This window comes from Bos grunniens, chromosome 5 (genome assembly GCF_055505025.1).
Source record: "Bos grunniens cultivar Pamir isolate PY7600 chromosome 5, Bosgru_T2T1.0, whole genome shotgun sequence".
NCBI lineage: Eukaryota > Metazoa > Chordata > Mammalia > Artiodactyla > Bovidae > Bos > Bos grunniens.
Genome location: NC_141169.1, coordinates 30,436,480 through 30,455,479, shown reverse-complemented (window position 1 = coordinate 30,455,479; position 19,000 = coordinate 30,436,480). Strand labels below are relative to the sequence as shown.

The following is a 19,000-nucleotide window of genomic DNA, read 5'->3' as shown; positions in this document are numbered from 1 at the left end:
AAAGAAAGAAAAGAAAGCATCTTACTACTCAGGGCAGTTGCCTCTGCAAACAAGGAAATCAAACAAGCAACTATACCTCTGCCTGGAGCAAAAAGCAAGTCCATTTCAAGTCCAGCAGAGGCATTTGAAGGTTCCATTTAGCATTTAGGCATAATTATAAGGTGAAGTATACTTTACCTGGAGAAGGCAATGGCAACCCACTCCAGTACTCTTGCTTGGAAAATCCCATGGACAGAGGAGCCTAGTAGGCTGCAGTCCATGGGGTCGCTAAGAGTTGGACACGACTGAGCAGCTTCACTTTCACTTTTCACTTTCATGCATTGGAGAAGGAAATGGCAACCCACTCCAGTATTCTTGCCTAGAGAATCCCAGGGACGGGGGAGCCTGGTGGGCTGCCGTCTATGGGGTCGCACAGAGTCGGACATGACTGAAGTGACTTAGCAGTAGCATACTTTACCTTATTAAGGTGTTGTTTTTTTTCTTTTTAAATTGGAGTGTAGATTTACTTGGAGATAAGAATTATTGACTACAGCTTTGACTGTGGATCACAACAAACTAGAAAATTCTTAAAGAGATGGGAATACCAGACCACCTGAACTGCCTCCTGAGAAACCCGTATGCAGGTCAAGAGGCAACAGTTAGAAATGGATGTGGAATAATTGGTTCAAAATTGGGAAAGGAGTATGACAGGGATGTATATTGTCAGCCTGCTTATTTACTTAAATGCAGAGTACATCATGAGAAATGTTGGGTTGGATGAATCACAAGGTGGAATCAAATTTGCCAGGGGAAATGGCAACAACCTCAGATATGCATATAATACGACTCTAATAGCAGAAAGTGAAGAGGAACTAAAGACCTTCTTGATGAGGGTGAAAGAGGAGAGTGAAAAACCTGGCTTGAAACCTAACATTCAAAAAACTAAGATCATGGCATCCAGTCCCATGGAAAATCCCATGGATGGAGGAGCCTGGTAGGCTGCAGTCCGTGGGGTCGCCAAGAGTCGGACACGACTGAGCGACTTCACTTTCACTTTTCATGCATTGGAGAAGGAAATGGCAACCCATTCCAGTGTTCTTGCCTGGAGAATCCCAGGGATGGGGGAGCCTGGTGGGCTGCCGTCAATGGGGTCACACAGAGTCGGACACGACTGAAGTGACTTAGCAGCAGAAAGGGAAAAAGTGGAAGCAGTGACAGATTTTCTTTCCTTGGGCTCCAAAATCACTGTGGATGGTGACTGCAGCCATGAAATTAAAAGACAACTGCTCTTTGGAAGGAAAGCTATGACAAACCTAGACAGTGTATTAAAAAGCAGAGATATTTTGCCGACAAAGGTCCATATAGTTACAGTTATGGTTTTTCCAGTAATTATGTACACATGTGAGAGTTGGACCATTAAAGAAGGCTGAGCACTGAAGAATTGATGCTTTCGAATTGTGCTGCTGGAGAAGACTCTTGAGACTGGAAGGAGATCGAACCAGTCGATCCTAAAGGAACTCAACTAAATATTCATTGGAAAGACTGATGCTAAAGCTCTAATACTTTGGCCACCTGATAGAAAGAGCTGAAACATTGGAAAAGACCCTGATTCTGGGAAAGATTGAGGACAGGAGAAGGGGATGGCAGAGGAGAAGATGGTTAGATAACATCACTGACTCAGTAGACAAGAATTTGAGCAAACTCTGGGAAATACTGGAGGACAGAGGAGCCTGGCCTGCTACAATTCATGAGGTTGGAAGTCGGACATTACTTAGCAACTGAACAATAATTAACTAATTAATGAAAACCATCACTGCATCTTGAATTGGTAAAACAAGCATCTCGTTTTGAACGCACACAATAATTTTGTTGCCAAACTGCTTTCCATTTTGAAGAAAAATTTGTCTTCTAGGAGAATGAAAGCCTAAGACCAGCTCAACACCACCACCTAGTGGTGAGAGGTATACATAGTACTTCTCTCGAAACCCATCAGACCCATTTGCCTTTTCTACCCAAACTGCTAAGGCAAAAGTAGGTCCTGAGAGACAGTAACAATGTAAAATAATAATGGAAAAGGAACACTGAAAGTTCAAATGTCAGTTAAAAGCTTTATTGAATAAAAATGTTTCAGAGTAAGCAAGACTGTAAGAAAGCAGAATATTTTTACATCTCTAAAAAATATCAGAGCTAAATCTCCAAAAATGCAGTATAAAGTAAAGCCTATAGCTTAAAACACCTCTCTCCCCCCAAAATACAATTTGGAATATCAATTATGTACAAAAAAATGTACTCAAGTTTATATTGTTCCAAAACATTTATACTAGAAAATCATCTCTCAAAAAAGGCCTATAATTGGTTTAATTGCACCCTAGGAATACTGTCTGCCATAAAAATCTATACATTTCAGAACTTATAAGTATTAAAAAACTAATGTCCCAGAAAGGGGATATCAGAAGTAGAATTACAGGGGTTGGGGGGTCTGAGCTCAAGTGGTTTAAGGCATCTTTTCTTTTTTCTGTTATTCCTCCTTTAAACTCATCACTTTGCTCTAATATGCAACATGGCAAATATAAAAGATCTTGTAAAAATATTGCAGCTTTCAGTAAATTATGAGAAGCACAGAGACCACGAGAGAAGAAAGCAATCATTTGGGGTGTGGTCATACTCATTGGCAAATACCATAGCTTATTTGGGACACAGTGAATTCCTCCAAGCACCAAGGGTGCTCAAAAGGTACTCTGAAAAGATGGTTGTGCTGTATCTCAATACTCTAGTTCAGGACGTGGTCTAGAAAGCAGGATGCAATAAACCCCCATATGTATCAGAGTAAGCGATAAATCCCCCATATACATCAGTGTAAGAAAATTAACCTAATTTTTTTTAAAAAAAAAGACTAAATATTTAATCTCTTAGCAGAGGAATACTAAACAATAAATTGGTATTCATGTAAAAATATGCAAACTGTGCCCTTTATACTAAAGTGCATTCAGTTATAATGTTTAGGCCCCTAAATCCCTTCTGCTTATTCCATAATTGAAGTTTTAGTGGAACAGTGCACTACTAATCATCTCCATTTTCATATTGTCTTTCGGGAATACAGTGAAATCTGGACCTTATCAGTTGGAGTATCCCCCCACCCCCTACTCCGCCATACACACTCCCACCCCCAAAAGACCTTAAAGCAGTTGTGTATATCATCATTGCTAAAATAGAGGATTTAAGTGATGTTATCTCTAGCATTTAGAGTTGGTTCACTTAAGCTGCAGTATGGGATTTTTTTTTTTTTTTTTGAAGCAGGAACTCTCTTCCAAAGTTACTTCCACGTAAATTTCAGTTCATGCTAAGACAGCTGTTTATGTGTATCACTTTGATAAGGGCAGTGGCTCAATGACACATAAATGTAAGGCCCAACATCATTGCAATTTGTTATTCTTCATCTTCATCCTCATCATAGTACCGATTTCTCTTTATCTGTTCTTCGACAGACAGCTCTTCGACTACCTCTTCCTCCCAGAATCCCACATCCTGGGATTTCTGAGTTTGAGTAGTGAATTCTTTAGTGGAGGGGTTGTCTGTATAGCTAGACCAGGTTTTTGCCTTGGGTTCTAGTGGAGACTGCTTTTTGAGAAGGTTTTTATCACTTTCATCTAAGTTTGCACCATTCTCTATAAGATTTTCACTCCCCATTCCAAAACTAGGACTCTCCCTGCTTCTCCGCCCAGCCTCCCCTCCTTTAGATCCCTTGTTGGGCCAGGTGGTTTTCCCCACACTCTCATTCTTCTCAGAGGCGTTGGCATTTTCCATGTGTTTCCTTTCTGCTGCTACACCTCCTCCATACTCCTCGCTTTGCTCTGACATGCTCCAGCCCTTCCTGATAGGTGGGTTTAAAGCTTTTGGGCTCTTGACTGAAGAGGTTCGAAATGAAGCTGCTACGGTGAATGGGCGGCTTCTCTCCTTCAGAGAAGAAGATCGTCTTAGCTTCTTCAGATCCAGGTCTACATCCTCAGGAGCTTCAGGCTTGCTAATATCATCCTCAGGAGGCCACTTAGGCTTCAATACTTTGATCCCTTCTTCCAAGGCACTTCCTGAACTGCCAAGCTCAGTGGGGGGTGGCCAGGCGATCCTCAGCTTCTTGGTTTCAGCTGGCTTGTCTTCCTTCTCCAGCGGGCAGGAGGCCTTGGCTTCCATACTCGCAGTTAGCACACCCACTTTCTCAATGGGGGCATTTTCTACCCCTGGGCTCTGAAGGGTCTCCGCTGCACTTGGAAGCTGGACTGGTCTCTCCAATGTCTCTTCATTTTCATTTTTGCTTGCCCACAGATCCTTGTGTGGTCTGTGTCCAAAGCCTTCATCATAGTTACCTTTAGATTTAAAGAGTTGATTGAAGTGAGGCTTGCAATAGATTCTCCCATGTAAAGAGGCATACGTTCCTAGACTGTTGTTTAAAAAAAAAAAAAAAAGAGCATAAAGTTAACAAATCTGTATACTTTTATTTATACCAGTAGCCTGAAACCTGGCAACTCCAGTATTTCCAGAAGATGCAAAGTGAGAAAAATATCTTTAAAAGCACTTCAGGGACTTCCCTGGTGGTCCCATGGCTAAGACTCTGCCCTCCAAGGCAGGGGGCTCAGGTTCGATCCCTGGTCAGGGAACAAAATCTCATAACTAAAGACCTCATGCACTGCAACTAAGACCCAGTGCAGCCAAATAAATAAATTTTTTAAAAAAGCACATCATCAGTCACCGAGGATGCTCCACCCCCTTTTAAACATGTTGGTTTGTATTATCCTTATTAAAAAATACTCATTTCTAGGCCTGAAACTTCAAAAGACATTCTTCCACTTGGTGCATGCTCCCATTTTCAAGTGATTTCACTTCCCTCTGTCAAAACTGTTAAAAAAAATTACTTCCAAGAAGTCTTCCCTAGGTAATTCCACCTAACTCTGATCATTCTATTTCCTAAGTATTTATAACATGTAACTATTTTTAATGATATTCCTTTGTAAAAAGTTCAATCATTTTCCTCCTAGCTTCCCATTTGTGTTAGAATTTAAAAGCAGGAATGGGTATAATGCTCTGCCAATGGCTGGCACTCAGTAGATGCCAGTGACTGAATAAAAGAAAGCTACGGTTAACAGGAGAACCGCAAGCAACAGCCAGAAGTTGGTCTACCCTAACGTCAGTGCTGGACAGGCCTTTACGACATCTGGTGTCTCTCAAAGGGTAACACATTTTATAGGAGGGGTAGAAAAACAACAGCATTTCCACAGGAGAAACATAAAAGTTCAAAAACTTAGAAGAATGTGCTCTGGAGAAAAAAATACAGTGGGCGGAAAAAGAACCACTGAGTGGAAGTTACAGACGCACATTTTGGCTCAACAGAAGGGAAAGTTGTCGAGCTAGCACTAACACCAGAACTAGCTGAAGTGGGGTATTAACCCACCCAGAAGTGCCACACAGGTGCCAGGACATCTTTCAGCAGGATGGTGGAAGGGATGCCTGCTCTGGAAGGAAGGCTGGAAGAAATGACATCCTGGTTACTTCCTCCTCCAATATGAATAAAATGAGGTCATATGGAATATTACCACAATTTGCCACATTTATATCCATACTTTGAGTCACTAAGAAGAAATGATACATCATTCTTTTCTCAGAAAACGAAGCAATATACAGAAAAATACAGGTTCTTCAGGATCTACTGTGTTTGCTGTTTTTGCCATTTATACAGTACTTGGGATAACCTGAAGGGCTTCAACAAGTATCCTCCTGAGATTTCTTAACTGTATGATTCTTGATACCAAGGGAAAACATTCTGCTAAATTAGGTCACCAGCAACCTGCATTATTAAAGCTTTAGTCCTAACGTGTAAATTAATGTCAATGTACCAAGAAGTTCTAAACACCATTATCATTTACTATAATAAAATGCTTGTAATTAAAGGGTACTTTTCACTTTCTTCAAAGATCCTCAACAGCACACACAATTTTTTTTAATCACCCTCCCAACTTTATTAAAGAAAAAGCGATGATTGTAAATCTCTAGAACATAGTCAATTTTCTGGGATATGTCCCTCAAAAACATGATATCTCTAAACACATGCCAAAGCATCCATGGTTCTCAACTGTACTAAGTAGGTGAGAAGCTGAAATCCTAAAATGTTCATCTTCCAACTTTACCAGTCTGTAGTCTGTCTTTCGGAGTAGGCAATGGCACCCCACTCCAGAATTCTTGCCTGGAGAATCCCAGGGATGGGGGAGCCTGGTGGGCTGCCGTCTATGGCGTCGCACAGAGTCGGACACGACTGAAGTGACTTAGCAGTAGCAGCAGCAGCAGTCTTTAGATCAGTGATAATCATATGAACAGCTACTATGACAGCTCTCTGAGCTCTTCTATAACAGCAGATACTATTAGCACCACAGACTTTAGTATTCCAAGTGTTCTAAAAACCAAAGACTCCCTCTGGAGGTCCAACCACACCTCCAGAGATGGCTAGTTTGGTCTGGCTTACCTAAGCTTGCTGTTGCAATAGGAACAACGGAAGCAGCTGATGTGAAACACCTGCTGGTTGGCCAAGAGACGCTCCATCGAGTAGACTGTTTTCTGACATTCCACGCAGGTCTCTCTTGCGGGTGCCTGAAACTTCTAGGAAAAGGTAAAGGACAACTTCAGCTAGCTAAGGCAGCGAGAAGTTAGTACTCTGCTGAGGTGGGCCCCGGGATTTACTTTGTTATCTGTGGGCTCCCTTACCTGGTCTGTCAATTCTCAGAGGAACACTAAGCCTGCTATAGTTCTATCAGTTGACTCTTTAAAGCCTTAGGCTCTCCGGAATTCCTTACCCAGACTGTCTGGCTGCTCTAAGTGCAGCAGCCACTGAGGATGAGTGGATCTAGGGCCGGATTGCAGAGCAAGGCTTAGACCAACCACCACACACACATGAGTGCACACAAGATGGTTCTGCAGACAGGAAATTAGGAGAAAATGTCATCACACACAGAAGAAAGACAATTGTTTAAGTGCTAAATAGAAGCAGGACAGACTTGTTAAAGAACAGTTTCTGAAGGGGTTAACTTTCAAGGAGAGAAAGAGCATTTGGCTTTGGGAAGTAGGAAAAGGCACTGGTTTTTAAAAATTTATTTACTTAAAAAAAGTGTACTTTATTTACAATGTTGTGCCAATCTCTGCCATATAGCAAACTCAGTTATATACACATAGACATTTCGTTTTTGTATATATTTGGAAAAGATACTTGGATAAAGCAACTCTCAGTCCCTTCTGCTTATAATCTTGACTTACTCGATCCACTAGACATATTTTTAAATAAAGCAAAATGGACACATAAAATGGAACATTTTAAAAGAGACACAAACTATTTTGTTAGAACAACAGAAAAAAGCGCAGCCCAATAAAACTATAGGTTCCATAATCTTTTTAAAAAACCAAAAGGAGAATAAAACTAATGTACTGGGGCAGGGTGGGAGGAGTCATAATAGGGAACTCATGAACTGTGTGTGTGTAGTGTGGAATACGGGCAGGGTAAGCACAGCTGCTGCTGGTAAACTTAATCCTAAACTACATAAGGGCTTCCCAGGTGGCTCAGTAGGAAAGAATCCACTTGCCAACGAAGGAGATGCGGGCTCGATCCCTAGGTTGGGAAGATCCCCTGGAGAAGGAAGTGGCAACCCACTATAGAATTCTTGCCTGGGAAATCCCATGGACAGAGGAGCCTAGTGGGCTACAGTCCACGCGGTCGCAAAGAGTCGGACCCTAGTGAGAGACTGAACACACACAAACTGTGTAGTGTATTCTAGCGCTGATGAACACTAGAGTTCCAAAACTGTAAGTCTTACACGATAAGAAGTAGTTGCATGGCCACTAGGGCTGGGGGTAAGAAGTCTCTAGCTTTGTGTGATCCTTGACTTGTCCCAGTAGAAACACCTCAACTATTAATAATAAAGGTAGGAGCAATTTGGTTAAGGTGGTCTGGAAGCTCTCTCAGGCAGGTTGGTGGCCCCTTTGCCACCAGGACCAGGATGGTGGCAAATAATACAACTTAGTCCCAAAGCTCAAGGCCTGAATGGTTAAAGTAAGCCTAAAATAAAACAGCTTAAGATAGAATTTTAATTTAAAAAGTCTGAAAATAGACCCATAAAAAAATTCAGACTGCTGGCTCACTTGCCACATGATTCACAAAGAGGTAAAGCAAAAATAGGAATGGTTGCCAAGCAGATTTCGACAGGAAATGAGAGCAGAAAATGGGCAGAGGAGTAAAGGTTAAGATCCATAAAAGGGAGTTTAATAAAATTGGTGGTAAACTCCCAAATAGCACCAAAGGATTTAAAAATGAGGGGGGGTGTGCTGAGTGTTAACAGCAGGCTCTCCATTCCTAGGGTTCCAATCAAAAAGAAAAACTTAAAGACCACAGCTACAACTCAGTTTACCAAACTGAGGAATTTAAATATGATCAAATGTTACTGTATTGAATGCTGTTGGCAGATATTAGGGCACTATTTGGAGTTCAGAAATGTTTCCTTCTTCTTTTTTTAAATTTTATTGAAGTATAGTTGATTTACAATGCTTTGTTAGTTTCTGGTATACAGCTTAGTGATTCAGTTATATATGTATATTCTTTTCATTTTTTTTTCCATTATGGTTTACTACAGGATATTGAGCATATTTCCCAGTGCTATATGGTAGGATCTTGATGTAGAATTGGTTTTTCTTTATTTCTTTCCTTTTTTTTTGGCTGTGCTGCATGGTTTGTGGGATTTTGGTTCCCAGACAGGGATTGAATGCAGGTCTTCAGCAGAGAGAACTTAGTGTCCTAACCACTGGACTGCTAGGAAATTCCCAAATTGTTTTTTCTTATATCGACAATTCTAACTAGACAGGACCTAAGTGGAGATGTCCTTGCATAATTTAATTAGGTTTCTCTAAAAGGACTAGGTCCTTGCCTAGCAAGCAGGAAATATTAAAAGACAGAATAAAATTTGGGTATAATAATACAATTAAAGCCTGTACAAATCACAATTCAGACAATGTAAAAGTAATAGGCCCAATGTATTTACTTATCAGTGAAAATCTTTTTCAGCTCTAGGATGAATGCTGTATTTTTAACACTTAGAATACGTGTTCATTCTGGTTGGTAAAGGCAGAGCAGGAGACAGAACTTTCCCATGGCAGAAGAGGAAATGGGTATTATTCTGCTAAAGGGGATTGGAGGCCTACAGAGCACACGTCTGTTTTACACACACACATGGAAAAACATACAGTAGAAGGGTGCAGCCCAGAATAGAAAGCTGTAAGTTGAGCTCACATTAGGAGGAAAGTGGAAGGCAGGAGCAGAAATTAGGTACCAGGAGCAGGAAGCAGAAGCTGGAAGAGACAAACAGGAACCTTCAGTGAATACAAAGCATTCGGTGTGCCCTGGAGTGCTTTTTACTGCAGCTGAACTGAAGCTCAGATACAGACTCAGATCCAAGAATAAGACCACGTTTTCTTTCTTTACCAAGTAATGCTGCTAATCGTGGTAATATCAGCTCACTCATATCCACCTGAGGTTAGATCAGAGTACCAGCTCAGGAGAGAGAGTTTTCCAAGCCTTCACCCACACAAGGAGTGTTTCATGAACAATTCTTCACTGTCTTCCTACCTCCCACACCTGACTCACATTTGCTCTCTCTTGATTAGAGCCTTCACTCACAAGTGAAAAGGCATTCCTCTCCTTAACATCAAATCAATAAATTGCTAGCTCAAACATCTGACTAACCACAAGCTTCTAATTAGCCAGACCTACCAGATTCCCATTATTCTTATCCCTTTTTCACATACACCCTTTTCAATATTATTTAAGGTTTATGCGGCAGCTGCCCAAGAGCCCCTAAAGTATTATAAAGACAAGAGGAGCCCAACATGGCAATATGCCAAGTCAGAGTGGCTGCGGCTGTGCCTTCCCTTTATTTCCTCTGTCCTGGGCTCTCAGCCACTTTTCTGCAATTGCCCCCATGTCTATTCAGACAACAGGAAGCATAGTCAGTGCCCAAAAATCTCTACCATTATGGTAGGCCTGGCATACATCCTGCCCATGCCTTCATGGCATGCTCGAACTTGGCACAGCCACATTTGAAACACTGCCAGTAATAGAGTGTTAGACATTTTTTAATCTTCATATTTTTTGCAGTTCATAAGATGCTTTGTCATCTTCCCTCCCTCACCATTTTTCACACTAAAGCACCACGATATCAGGTGCCTTATCAAAGCTTGCACAGTCAATAATAACAGAATTAAAATTAAAACTCAGAATTCTTGACTAACAGATCGAGAGAGTATTTTCTAAATTGTCCTGGAATAAATTTCCATAACTAAAGGAAATCCTTTGGGGAAGAGAGCAGATGCTAACCCAATTGAAAATGATTTCACCACTGCATTTTGAATGAACAAGTCTTCACTTTGTTTCAAATTAAAATATGTAGATAATATCTCAGGGATAGTCAGGAGTGAATGAGGTAACATATAAATAATTGATGTCCCTAAACACCGTCATGTCTTTCCCATCTGAGGGATGTTATAGGCCTTCTGTTGATCAGCATCTACTTAAAGCATTTTTTCCAATAAATTTTTATGACTTAATCTACATTATTTTGCTCTCTTGTCTTACATATATTTTTTAGTTCGATGAAGGCCCCAGTTGGGGTATATGTCTGTGTATGGGCAGCAGCTGGCCATATGTGGTAAAGCTAACTAGCCTTTAGACATAGTGAAATCAGAAGAAAATTCTGTACTAATGTCAGTCCTCCATGCCTCAGATAGAACACTATAAAAAGCCTTTCATTTCCTCCTTCCAATTTGTGTAAAATACCTGGGTAACTAAACTGAAACCCCCACCATACAGTAAATGTCTGGGCTGGCTCTGGCTTTAACCCTTCTGCTCGCTCTCCATGAAATTCTTTGTGAAAACATTTTGGAGATACTCACACCTTACATAGGTTACTCTACATGTAGAGGAAACATTAGTGCTCTGAGAAAGCAGTAACGATGTAGGTAGTCAGAAAAGAATCTAGATGCCCTGCTAGCATAATTCTGAAAGATTTGCAAAACAGCATAAAACCTCCATGAAGGAAGGGACAGGTACAAAGGGTACAGCCTCTCACTCAGGCTGCTGTGCTTTCTTTCCACATCCAACAGCAGGACAAGCCTCGGGTCCTGGGGCGGGGCTATCCCAGACCAGTAGATGTTCCTAGGGCCAGTCACATCTCCTTCCTTATCCTCCCTCCAGGAACATTTAGGGAATAACTTTTCAGTGGGAGAACATAAAGCTTAAGAGGCCTCTGGGTCTCTTGAGTTGAAAGGTCTGATCCTTCTCACAGGGTCTACTGAGCTCTAGACCCAGAACACCTATTTTTTGAAGGGAACCTGCTATTTAAACTTCTTTACTGCCAAGTCTCATCAACTGAACTGTCTGGCCAGTGTTCAAAAATAGACAAAATCCTTACTTTAAAAGACTAATATCATCTGTGGGGTTTTTTTGTTTTGTTTTATTTTACCTTATTAAGCTAAAATTTGAAATGGATTGAGTCTTTGCCTTAGATGTCCTATTTTCAATAACAGGCACTACTAGGCAGCATGTTTTCCAGGATGTGGGGGACCCAAAATCTATTCTGAGTGAACACATTTATTCTTAGCTGTATGTAATTTCCCAGTGGAGAAGAAACTTCTCTGTTGCATGGTCTACAGCCACGAGACCAGTTATGTCAGCAGGTTTTCCTGGAAATGCTAAAGTATCTACATACTTGCCTGCAGAATGTAAAGGGAAACTCTGAGGAAGAGAAAAAAAGTAGTCCTTAAATAAAAGTGGAGATGTGATTGGGTACAACCCCGAGCTCTGTGTACACCATAACCATTTAAGCAAACACAGGCGGTCAGGCCAGTTTACTCCAGTCAAAACCTGAGGTGTATGTCTGGTGCAAACTTATTCTAGTGCTGAGTGCCCAGAGCCAAAGAGGCAGGCGTGGTACAGAGGGAGCTTTATCTCCGTCTCCTCTCTCTGGTGTGCCAGGAAGACCTTAGTGAGGTGCATCTCTTTGCACATGGCTCATCAGCTCAGATCCTGGAGTATGAATAAGGAGGGGTCTCAAAGGTCCAACCCAGGACCAGGAGGTCTGGTCTTGTAGCTGAGGGAGGGAAGCAAGACTGGATTGAGAATTCAGACACACTCGAGAACAGATTTTAGTTCTTAGATCAGCTACAGAATCCCCCTAGTCCCTCAGGCACACGGAATCCATGGCCAAGTCAGCTTTGCTGTTCTTGGTCCAGAACCACAACCCAAGGACTCACATCTGGGCAGGATTGCTGCTGGAGAGGAAATTAACCCTGTGGCATTTGCTACTTTGTTGGACTCCAGATACTGGAAAAAAGAAAAGTGCTGATGGCAGCATGAGCAGAGCTTTGAGGCCAGAAGATAGGGTCACGCTAAGGACATGCAGATCCCGTCATGCAGCTCAGTTCTTTCTTCCTAGTTCACTTGCTTTCTCTTGTTACTTTCTTCATTTCTTGTTCCTTTCAATAAATCTTACTTTGCTCATGTCTCTGCTTCCTTTAAAATCTTATGTTTACCATCTTCCCCCACCCCCACCCCACCCTCTTTTTCAATCTAACCTTTAAATCCTGGATTATCCTTACCTCCCTTTGTTTCAAACCCACACCTCTGTCTTCCTCTCTTCATCCTTTCTGTGCACTAGAACTTTCATCAAGAGACCAATCATGCCCACAGTTGAGAGACAGAAACATGGCAGATGCGTGCAGAAGTTGAGGCAGTACAAATCACCTTGAAACTAATTCTACCCACTGAGTTTCTCTTAAATGTTAAAGCCTTTGAAACAAACCTTGGCTACTTAAGAGACCACCACAGGAGGAAGACGCTAAAGAAGTATAGGTATGTTTGGTTATTAATCCAAGTGGTAAATCAGCATGGCATTAGCAAAGCATTCAATAAAAACAAGTCAGGTGAACAGCCTAAAAGAGAGGCTGGATATATATTTTTTTACCTTTGTTTATTTTTATGGGAATATTTACTTGTTCATAGAAAGGGAAAAGACTGCTTTTAAAAATTAGTGAATAAAAGGAGACCATAGATTGAGTAGCCTAGTAAAATTTTCCTAGGGTACAAACATTTTACATATTCCTTAATATCTAGTATTATAACCAAGTGTAAATGTTACTTGAATGCCCATTTGTAGAGCAAATGGACTGGCCAAACCCTGCTGAAATGTACACATTCTTTCTTTAAATGCACTGACTACCAATCATGTTATGGTTAAGTTCTTCAGACCAGGGAGCCACTATCTTTAAGCTAACATTGTACATTCCCATCCAATGGGCTGATTTTAATTTAACAGATTTTTTGTATTGCTCATTTTATAGGTTTTTACTCATTCATAGATTTAAGAATTTGGACTTAACAAGAAAATAAATCGGGTTATTTTCTTTCACTTTGGGTTTTCTTTCAGGAGCTTTCCAGATTCCAGACAGAGAAATATTAATGAGCCCCATCATGCCTGGCTCAAATGCCTAAGAAAACGTGGCAAGATTTTCAAGAAAAGTGACTGGTTCAAGTGTGCTCTTATTTGGCATTTTTGTCCCCAGGAAAGCCACAACAGGTTATAACGAACACAATGATAAAAGGTGCAATGAGCTTTACTAGTAAACCAGTGTCTACAGGCTCCAAGAGAAATCACCATCATACCTTCACTGCTTTGGGAGGAGAACTTTCAGAAAGGCTGGAGGCTCTGGCATCTGGACTTAATGGCTTGGGATGCACAGGCTGCTGGACCTCACTCTTGACCTGGGAGTTACCTGCTTGAGTTACAGAAGGAAGACATTTCATGGTATCTCAAGAGAAGTATCAGAAAAGGTTCTTCCCCAAAGCCAAGTTTAGGCACCTCCACTATCGACAGGTCCTTTCAACATCAGGAAAAACAAAAAACACTGCTTTTCCATTGAAGAATATTCTAATACTAAAAGCTATGCTGTTAGATTCTCTCATAAATTGGGGTGTCAACGCAGAGGGTTTCTCATCCTTTGCCACACGCAGCTGAACCCAAACCACCCTACAGAAGGAAACTTCTGCCCTGTAGCATTTGTCATTTTTAAAGGCTGCTTGTAGGCTTTGATGGCTTTTTGGCAGTTAGCACTCTCAATAACTCCTTCTGGGGTGTTCCAACTGAATTTGGGAAAATGGGGGAATGTGTGGGCAGAAATTTCAAAACACATGCTCATGTATATGTGTGTATATAATTTGATACCATCTTCTTGGTCAGTCCTACAGCAAATATCCATGGATGAAGATTATGGGAAAAGGCTCCATAAAATTTTTTTCATAGTCATTGACATGTCACTTACATAAGTTAATTTCCTGCCAGTATATTCATTGTGTGGAAAACTCAGAAGAGGCACAGAGAAGTCATTCACGCAGTTACTAAGGAACCATAAAAGAATTCCCTAAAATCTAGAGTTATGTCAACAAAGTATTGAAAGATTAAGGCTTACTTTTCAAAAAAATGTTTTCAAACCTAGTCAAAACTCCGAAAAATTTCTAGTCCAAGCAAAATGATTGCAAATGGAATGTTCTTGGATTCAAGCAGCAAGAGTTTTTCTGAAATTTTAAGGCAGGGTTTACTAGAGATCTGTTTAGCAAATACTTCTGCTTTTCGCTGAGTTTTCAATGTTTAGTGAGTTATTAACCTGAGGAAAAGCTAGAAATCTATATATATTAAAAAACTAATACAGTGAACATCGGAATCAAAAGTGGACACAGTTAATTAAAAAACAAAGATTTATGTCTTTGGGAAAAGAGGCTCAAAATGATTTCAAAGTAGGATGAAAAGGTGATCAAATTCAGCACCAACAGGAAAGATTTAGCCAGAGGGCGAATTATAGTACATATTTATATAGATATAATAAGAAAAGGGTATTTTTAAAAGGTTACTCAAATACCAATTCTTATCCCCTGTAAATGAATAAAGTCCTTTTTGGCCAAACTTCTATTAAAATGAAACTTCAAAATTATGGTTTTTACAGCATTAACCCTGAAAAGGTTTGATACAAAAGACAGGGTAAGTTCAGTGAGAGAAGCATAAAAAATATTCAGTTTGCCACAAGTTAATCATATTTCATTGAATTTAACATGTTTCTTTGCCATGGGATGTGTGAAAGGTACCCAGTCACCAGTCCTTAAAACCAAGTGAAAGATCTAATCAGCTGCATTACTGGATTTAATATGTTACATATTCTCAGAGCTGACAGAACTGGGGACAAGCCGCCACCCCACCCCACCTCCCACCCCCGCCCCGCAACCAAACAGGGGCAAGAGAACAAGACCCTCACCCTCCAGACCTAAGAACGAACACTTACGGGAATCATCTTCAGCAAGGGTGGAATGGGCTGCCAGGCTATTCTCAGATGCAGAAACCTACAAAAAAAGGCGGGGGGATTAAGAATCACATTAAAAATAACAGAGCAAACTGCTGTTAATGCCATAAAAACCTGCTGACTCCAGTCAGTCACCGGCTGCCTGGGGGGAAATAACGGCCCCCAGAACAGCTGAGCATTTAAACAAGAGGCAGCAAAATGTCTTTTTACGAGGATATTAACATGCCTCTCAATTACAGAGTTACGTGAATAACAGACTGCAAGCAACTGCCAAAAGTGTGCATTATCTTCCTTTATAAAAGAACTTCTAAATATATCTTTCTACTCTCAAAAAAAAAAAAAAAAAAAAAAGAGGGAAAGTAGGGTGCGAAACAAAACCTTCTATCAGGGAGGGCAAAGCTCCTCACCAAAAACCACAACTCCTATAACTGTAACTCACTCCAAGGCAAGATAAAGTCTTTACATACAGGAACTATTATTCTTTCATTTTCCTAACTCCTTATTTCCCAACCAAACATTCTGCTGAAGAAAGCTTGCTAGTACAGAAGACCTTCTGATAACTATTAAACAAATTTATCTATAACGACCCTTTGGTATTATCTTCAAGGTTAGTTTCCCTTGTTTAATTCCAGTCTTAAAATGGTAGTGTTTAACAAGATGGCAGATCTTAGGTGTGGGTGATTACTTTTCCCATTAGCCATCAAATTTAAATAAAAGAGCTTTCTACCAGCTCACTCGTCCCTTCTCCTGTCCCCTAGTCCTTCAGTATATCTTCCTCCACATTCAAAATCATGAAGGGTCATCAAATGATCCAACATGCACTCTTCATGGAATATTCTTTCATTCAGATGCCAGGGATTTTATGGGTGATGCTGAGTGTTTATATCAGGATGTCTAATGTACTGAATAAATTTACAATGGAGATTAAGTTGTTAGCTGACTGCACGTGAATTTCAGCATGGTCAGTTTTTTCCCCTTTATTCTCTTTTCATTATAGGAGTTCTGACATGGTATAAAACAAACCAGTATAATAATAGTTAACACTGATGAAATGTTTACTGTGTTCCAGGTATTGGAATGACTACTTTAAATGTGTTATTTCATTTAATGATATGAAATAAATTTTCTGAAAGTAGTGCATGGCCACAAAAAGCTCTTCAATTCTTGCTTAATTAGTAGGGGCATCCATCCCAAGATGTCCTTTTCTCACCTCCAATTTGGACACCTTGAAGCTGCAGGGTAAGCTTAATCACAATTATGACATCACTGCACATACCCAACTAGATAACTTCACTACAGGAACAGCCAGGAGACAGCATGTGAGGTTTTGCTCAAACATTTCATTAAAGAAAAGTACAAATTCATTCACAAAAGGAGAAAGGGAAGACCAATACCTTGACAAAATTCTCTATTTCAGGCAACTTCACCCTGGCATTAATGTCCCTTTGTAACAAACCAAAGTTCAAACAGCTCTTAGGTGTTGGTTAACAAAAGCTAGGCAGCCAGCCAAAAGGATAGCTGAGGCTCTGAAAAATTTTACAAATTTTAAGGCATCCAAGGGTTCATGAACCTACAGTATATGCTTGAAGGCTATGTACTATCTTTATTTCTTCTATTCCCCAGCTACTCCCCAACTTGTGATTCAGTTGCATTGATGCCCTTTTAGACTGTAATTAAAATGTTCTGATCCTCTAGTTCAGCTCAGAGTTCCAGCTGCAAATCAACAAGACAATTAAGAAAGAAACATGAAAATAGAAATAGGGACAACTCAAGTACGATTATCCAGATGATTATTTTTCAAGTTATGCTCCAAGACCAGATGGGAGGATTTCAATGCAGGATTTCATTTCTTAAATGTCTTTTTTTAGAGTATGTAAGAAAACTTTTTGTAAGACATAATCTCACACTTAAAAAATGGGAAAATCAGGCAAACTGATGCGAGAACTCACTAGAAACATTACATGAGACATGGAAATAGTGCCTCAGCTCACTGTTGTAAGGACGTTTTGTAATTTGATTATTTTATGATTACGAAAAGTATTTTGTCTGATTATTTCAAAATATATTTGAGATATGGTTTTATAAAATAAAGTGATTCAATTTTATAAAATAAAAACTCCTAAATTTTTTCCTGTTCTATTCTTTGAGTCCATAAAGAAGGCAGAGTGCCAAAGAACTGATGCTTTTGAACTGTGGTGCTGGAGAAGACTCTTGAGAGTCCCTTGGACAGCAAGGAGATCAAACCAGTCAATCTTTAAGGAAATCAACCCTGAATACTCATTGGAAGAACTGATGCTGAAGTTGAAGTTCCAATACTTTGGCCACCTGATGCGAAGAGCCGACTCATTGGAAAAGACCCTGATGCTGGGAAAGATGGAAGGCATAGCAGAAGAGGGTAACAGAGGATGAGATGGCTGTATGGCATCACCAATGTAATGGACATGAACTTGGGCAAGTTCTGGGAGACAGTGACAGGGAAGCCTTGTGTGTAGCAGTCCACGGGGTTGCAGTCGGATATGACTTGGTGACTGAACAATTCTTCAAGTCAAATTTTGTGGCCATTAATCTGAGACCATTTTTCTGTATGCTTACTTTGGTCCAAGTATGTAGTATATCTCATGAGTTCCTGTTGGTATGCTGTCAATGTGTGTGTGTGCGTTGGTTGCTCAGTCATGTCTGACTCCTTGTGACCCCATGGGATTACAGCCAGCCAGGCTCCTCTATCCAATGCTGTCAATACATCTATTTTAAAGACTTATAGTCAAGTAAGTTTGAGAACTATTGCCCTTAACCCATTTTAATCATCTCTTCACCTTTTGTAGAATGGCCTCAAGGGTGTCAAAATGTGTAACAGAAACAATGATTATATGCCTATTAATCAATGTAATAGATTTGAAAGCTCTTTTTCCTCATCTAACTTAACACTTGATCATCATATTGAATGAAAGACCAAAGACCAAAGGTAATGGATTGTCAGAGGAAATGATAAATTCACCTGACATCTATCTTGTTGCTTACTCCAGCTAAGCCATGCATCTAACAATAAATGCATAAAACCTGATTTGCTTAAAATCTTCCCATGGCTTTCCTCTGCTGCAGGACTACACCCATACTTTTAAGGGTTTTTCAAGACCAGTCCTGACCCTCTCCCTTCATCTGTCTCTCACCATTGCCTATATGTACTTTATACTCTTGGTTGGGCTCTCTGGTTTCCAAACCTCTGTTGTGTCTGCCTGGAATACACTTGTTTTTTATAGTCAACTTTCCCCTTATTCACTTGGCCTATTTCCACACATCCTTCAAGATCTAGCTCAGATATCACCTTCTTGAGAAAGTCGGGGTAAGTGTCCTTAGTCCAAGATTCCATGGCCACACATAGCCTTTTCATAACACTTGTTTTGCTGTTTTATGATCGCCAACTTGTTGCACATCTCCCTCCTACTCTGTTAGCTTCCTTGCAGGTAAAAATCACATGGAATGATTTGTTCACATTTAGTTGTTGAGCTCTAACAACTTTAATGGCAGAAAGTGAAGAGGAACTAAAGAGCCTCTTGATGAAGGTGAAAGAGGAGAGTGAAAAAGCTGGCTTAAAACTCAA

At 40.3% G+C, this 19,000-nt stretch overlaps 1 protein-coding gene across 7 annotated transcripts in view; it reads right to left on the bottom strand.

Moving 5' to 3' along the window:
• Positions 1-2,067: 2,067 nt before the first annotated feature.
• Positions 2,068-19,000, bottom strand: part of LIMA1 (LIM domain and actin binding 1) — a 92,063-nt gene continuing 75,130 nt past the window's right edge. For 4 of the 7 annotated variants that reach the window (XM_086399489.1, XM_086399488.1, XM_086399491.1 and 1 more), the window contains 4 exons: positions 15,385-15,442; positions 13,718-13,830; positions 6,488-6,621; positions 2,068-4,414 (listed from right to left, as the gene is read on the bottom strand). In XM_086399489.1, the coding sequence (XP_086255615.1) occupies positions 3,406-4,414; positions 6,488-6,621; positions 13,718-13,830; positions 15,385-15,442 (1,314 nt within the window). In that variant the 3' untranslated portion in view covers positions 2,068-3,405. The remainder of the gene's footprint in view (positions 4,415-6,487; positions 6,622-13,717; positions 13,831-15,384; positions 15,443-19,000) is intronic. The other 3 variants (XM_086399493.1, XM_086399492.1, XM_086399494.1) reach the window with 1 other exon arrangement.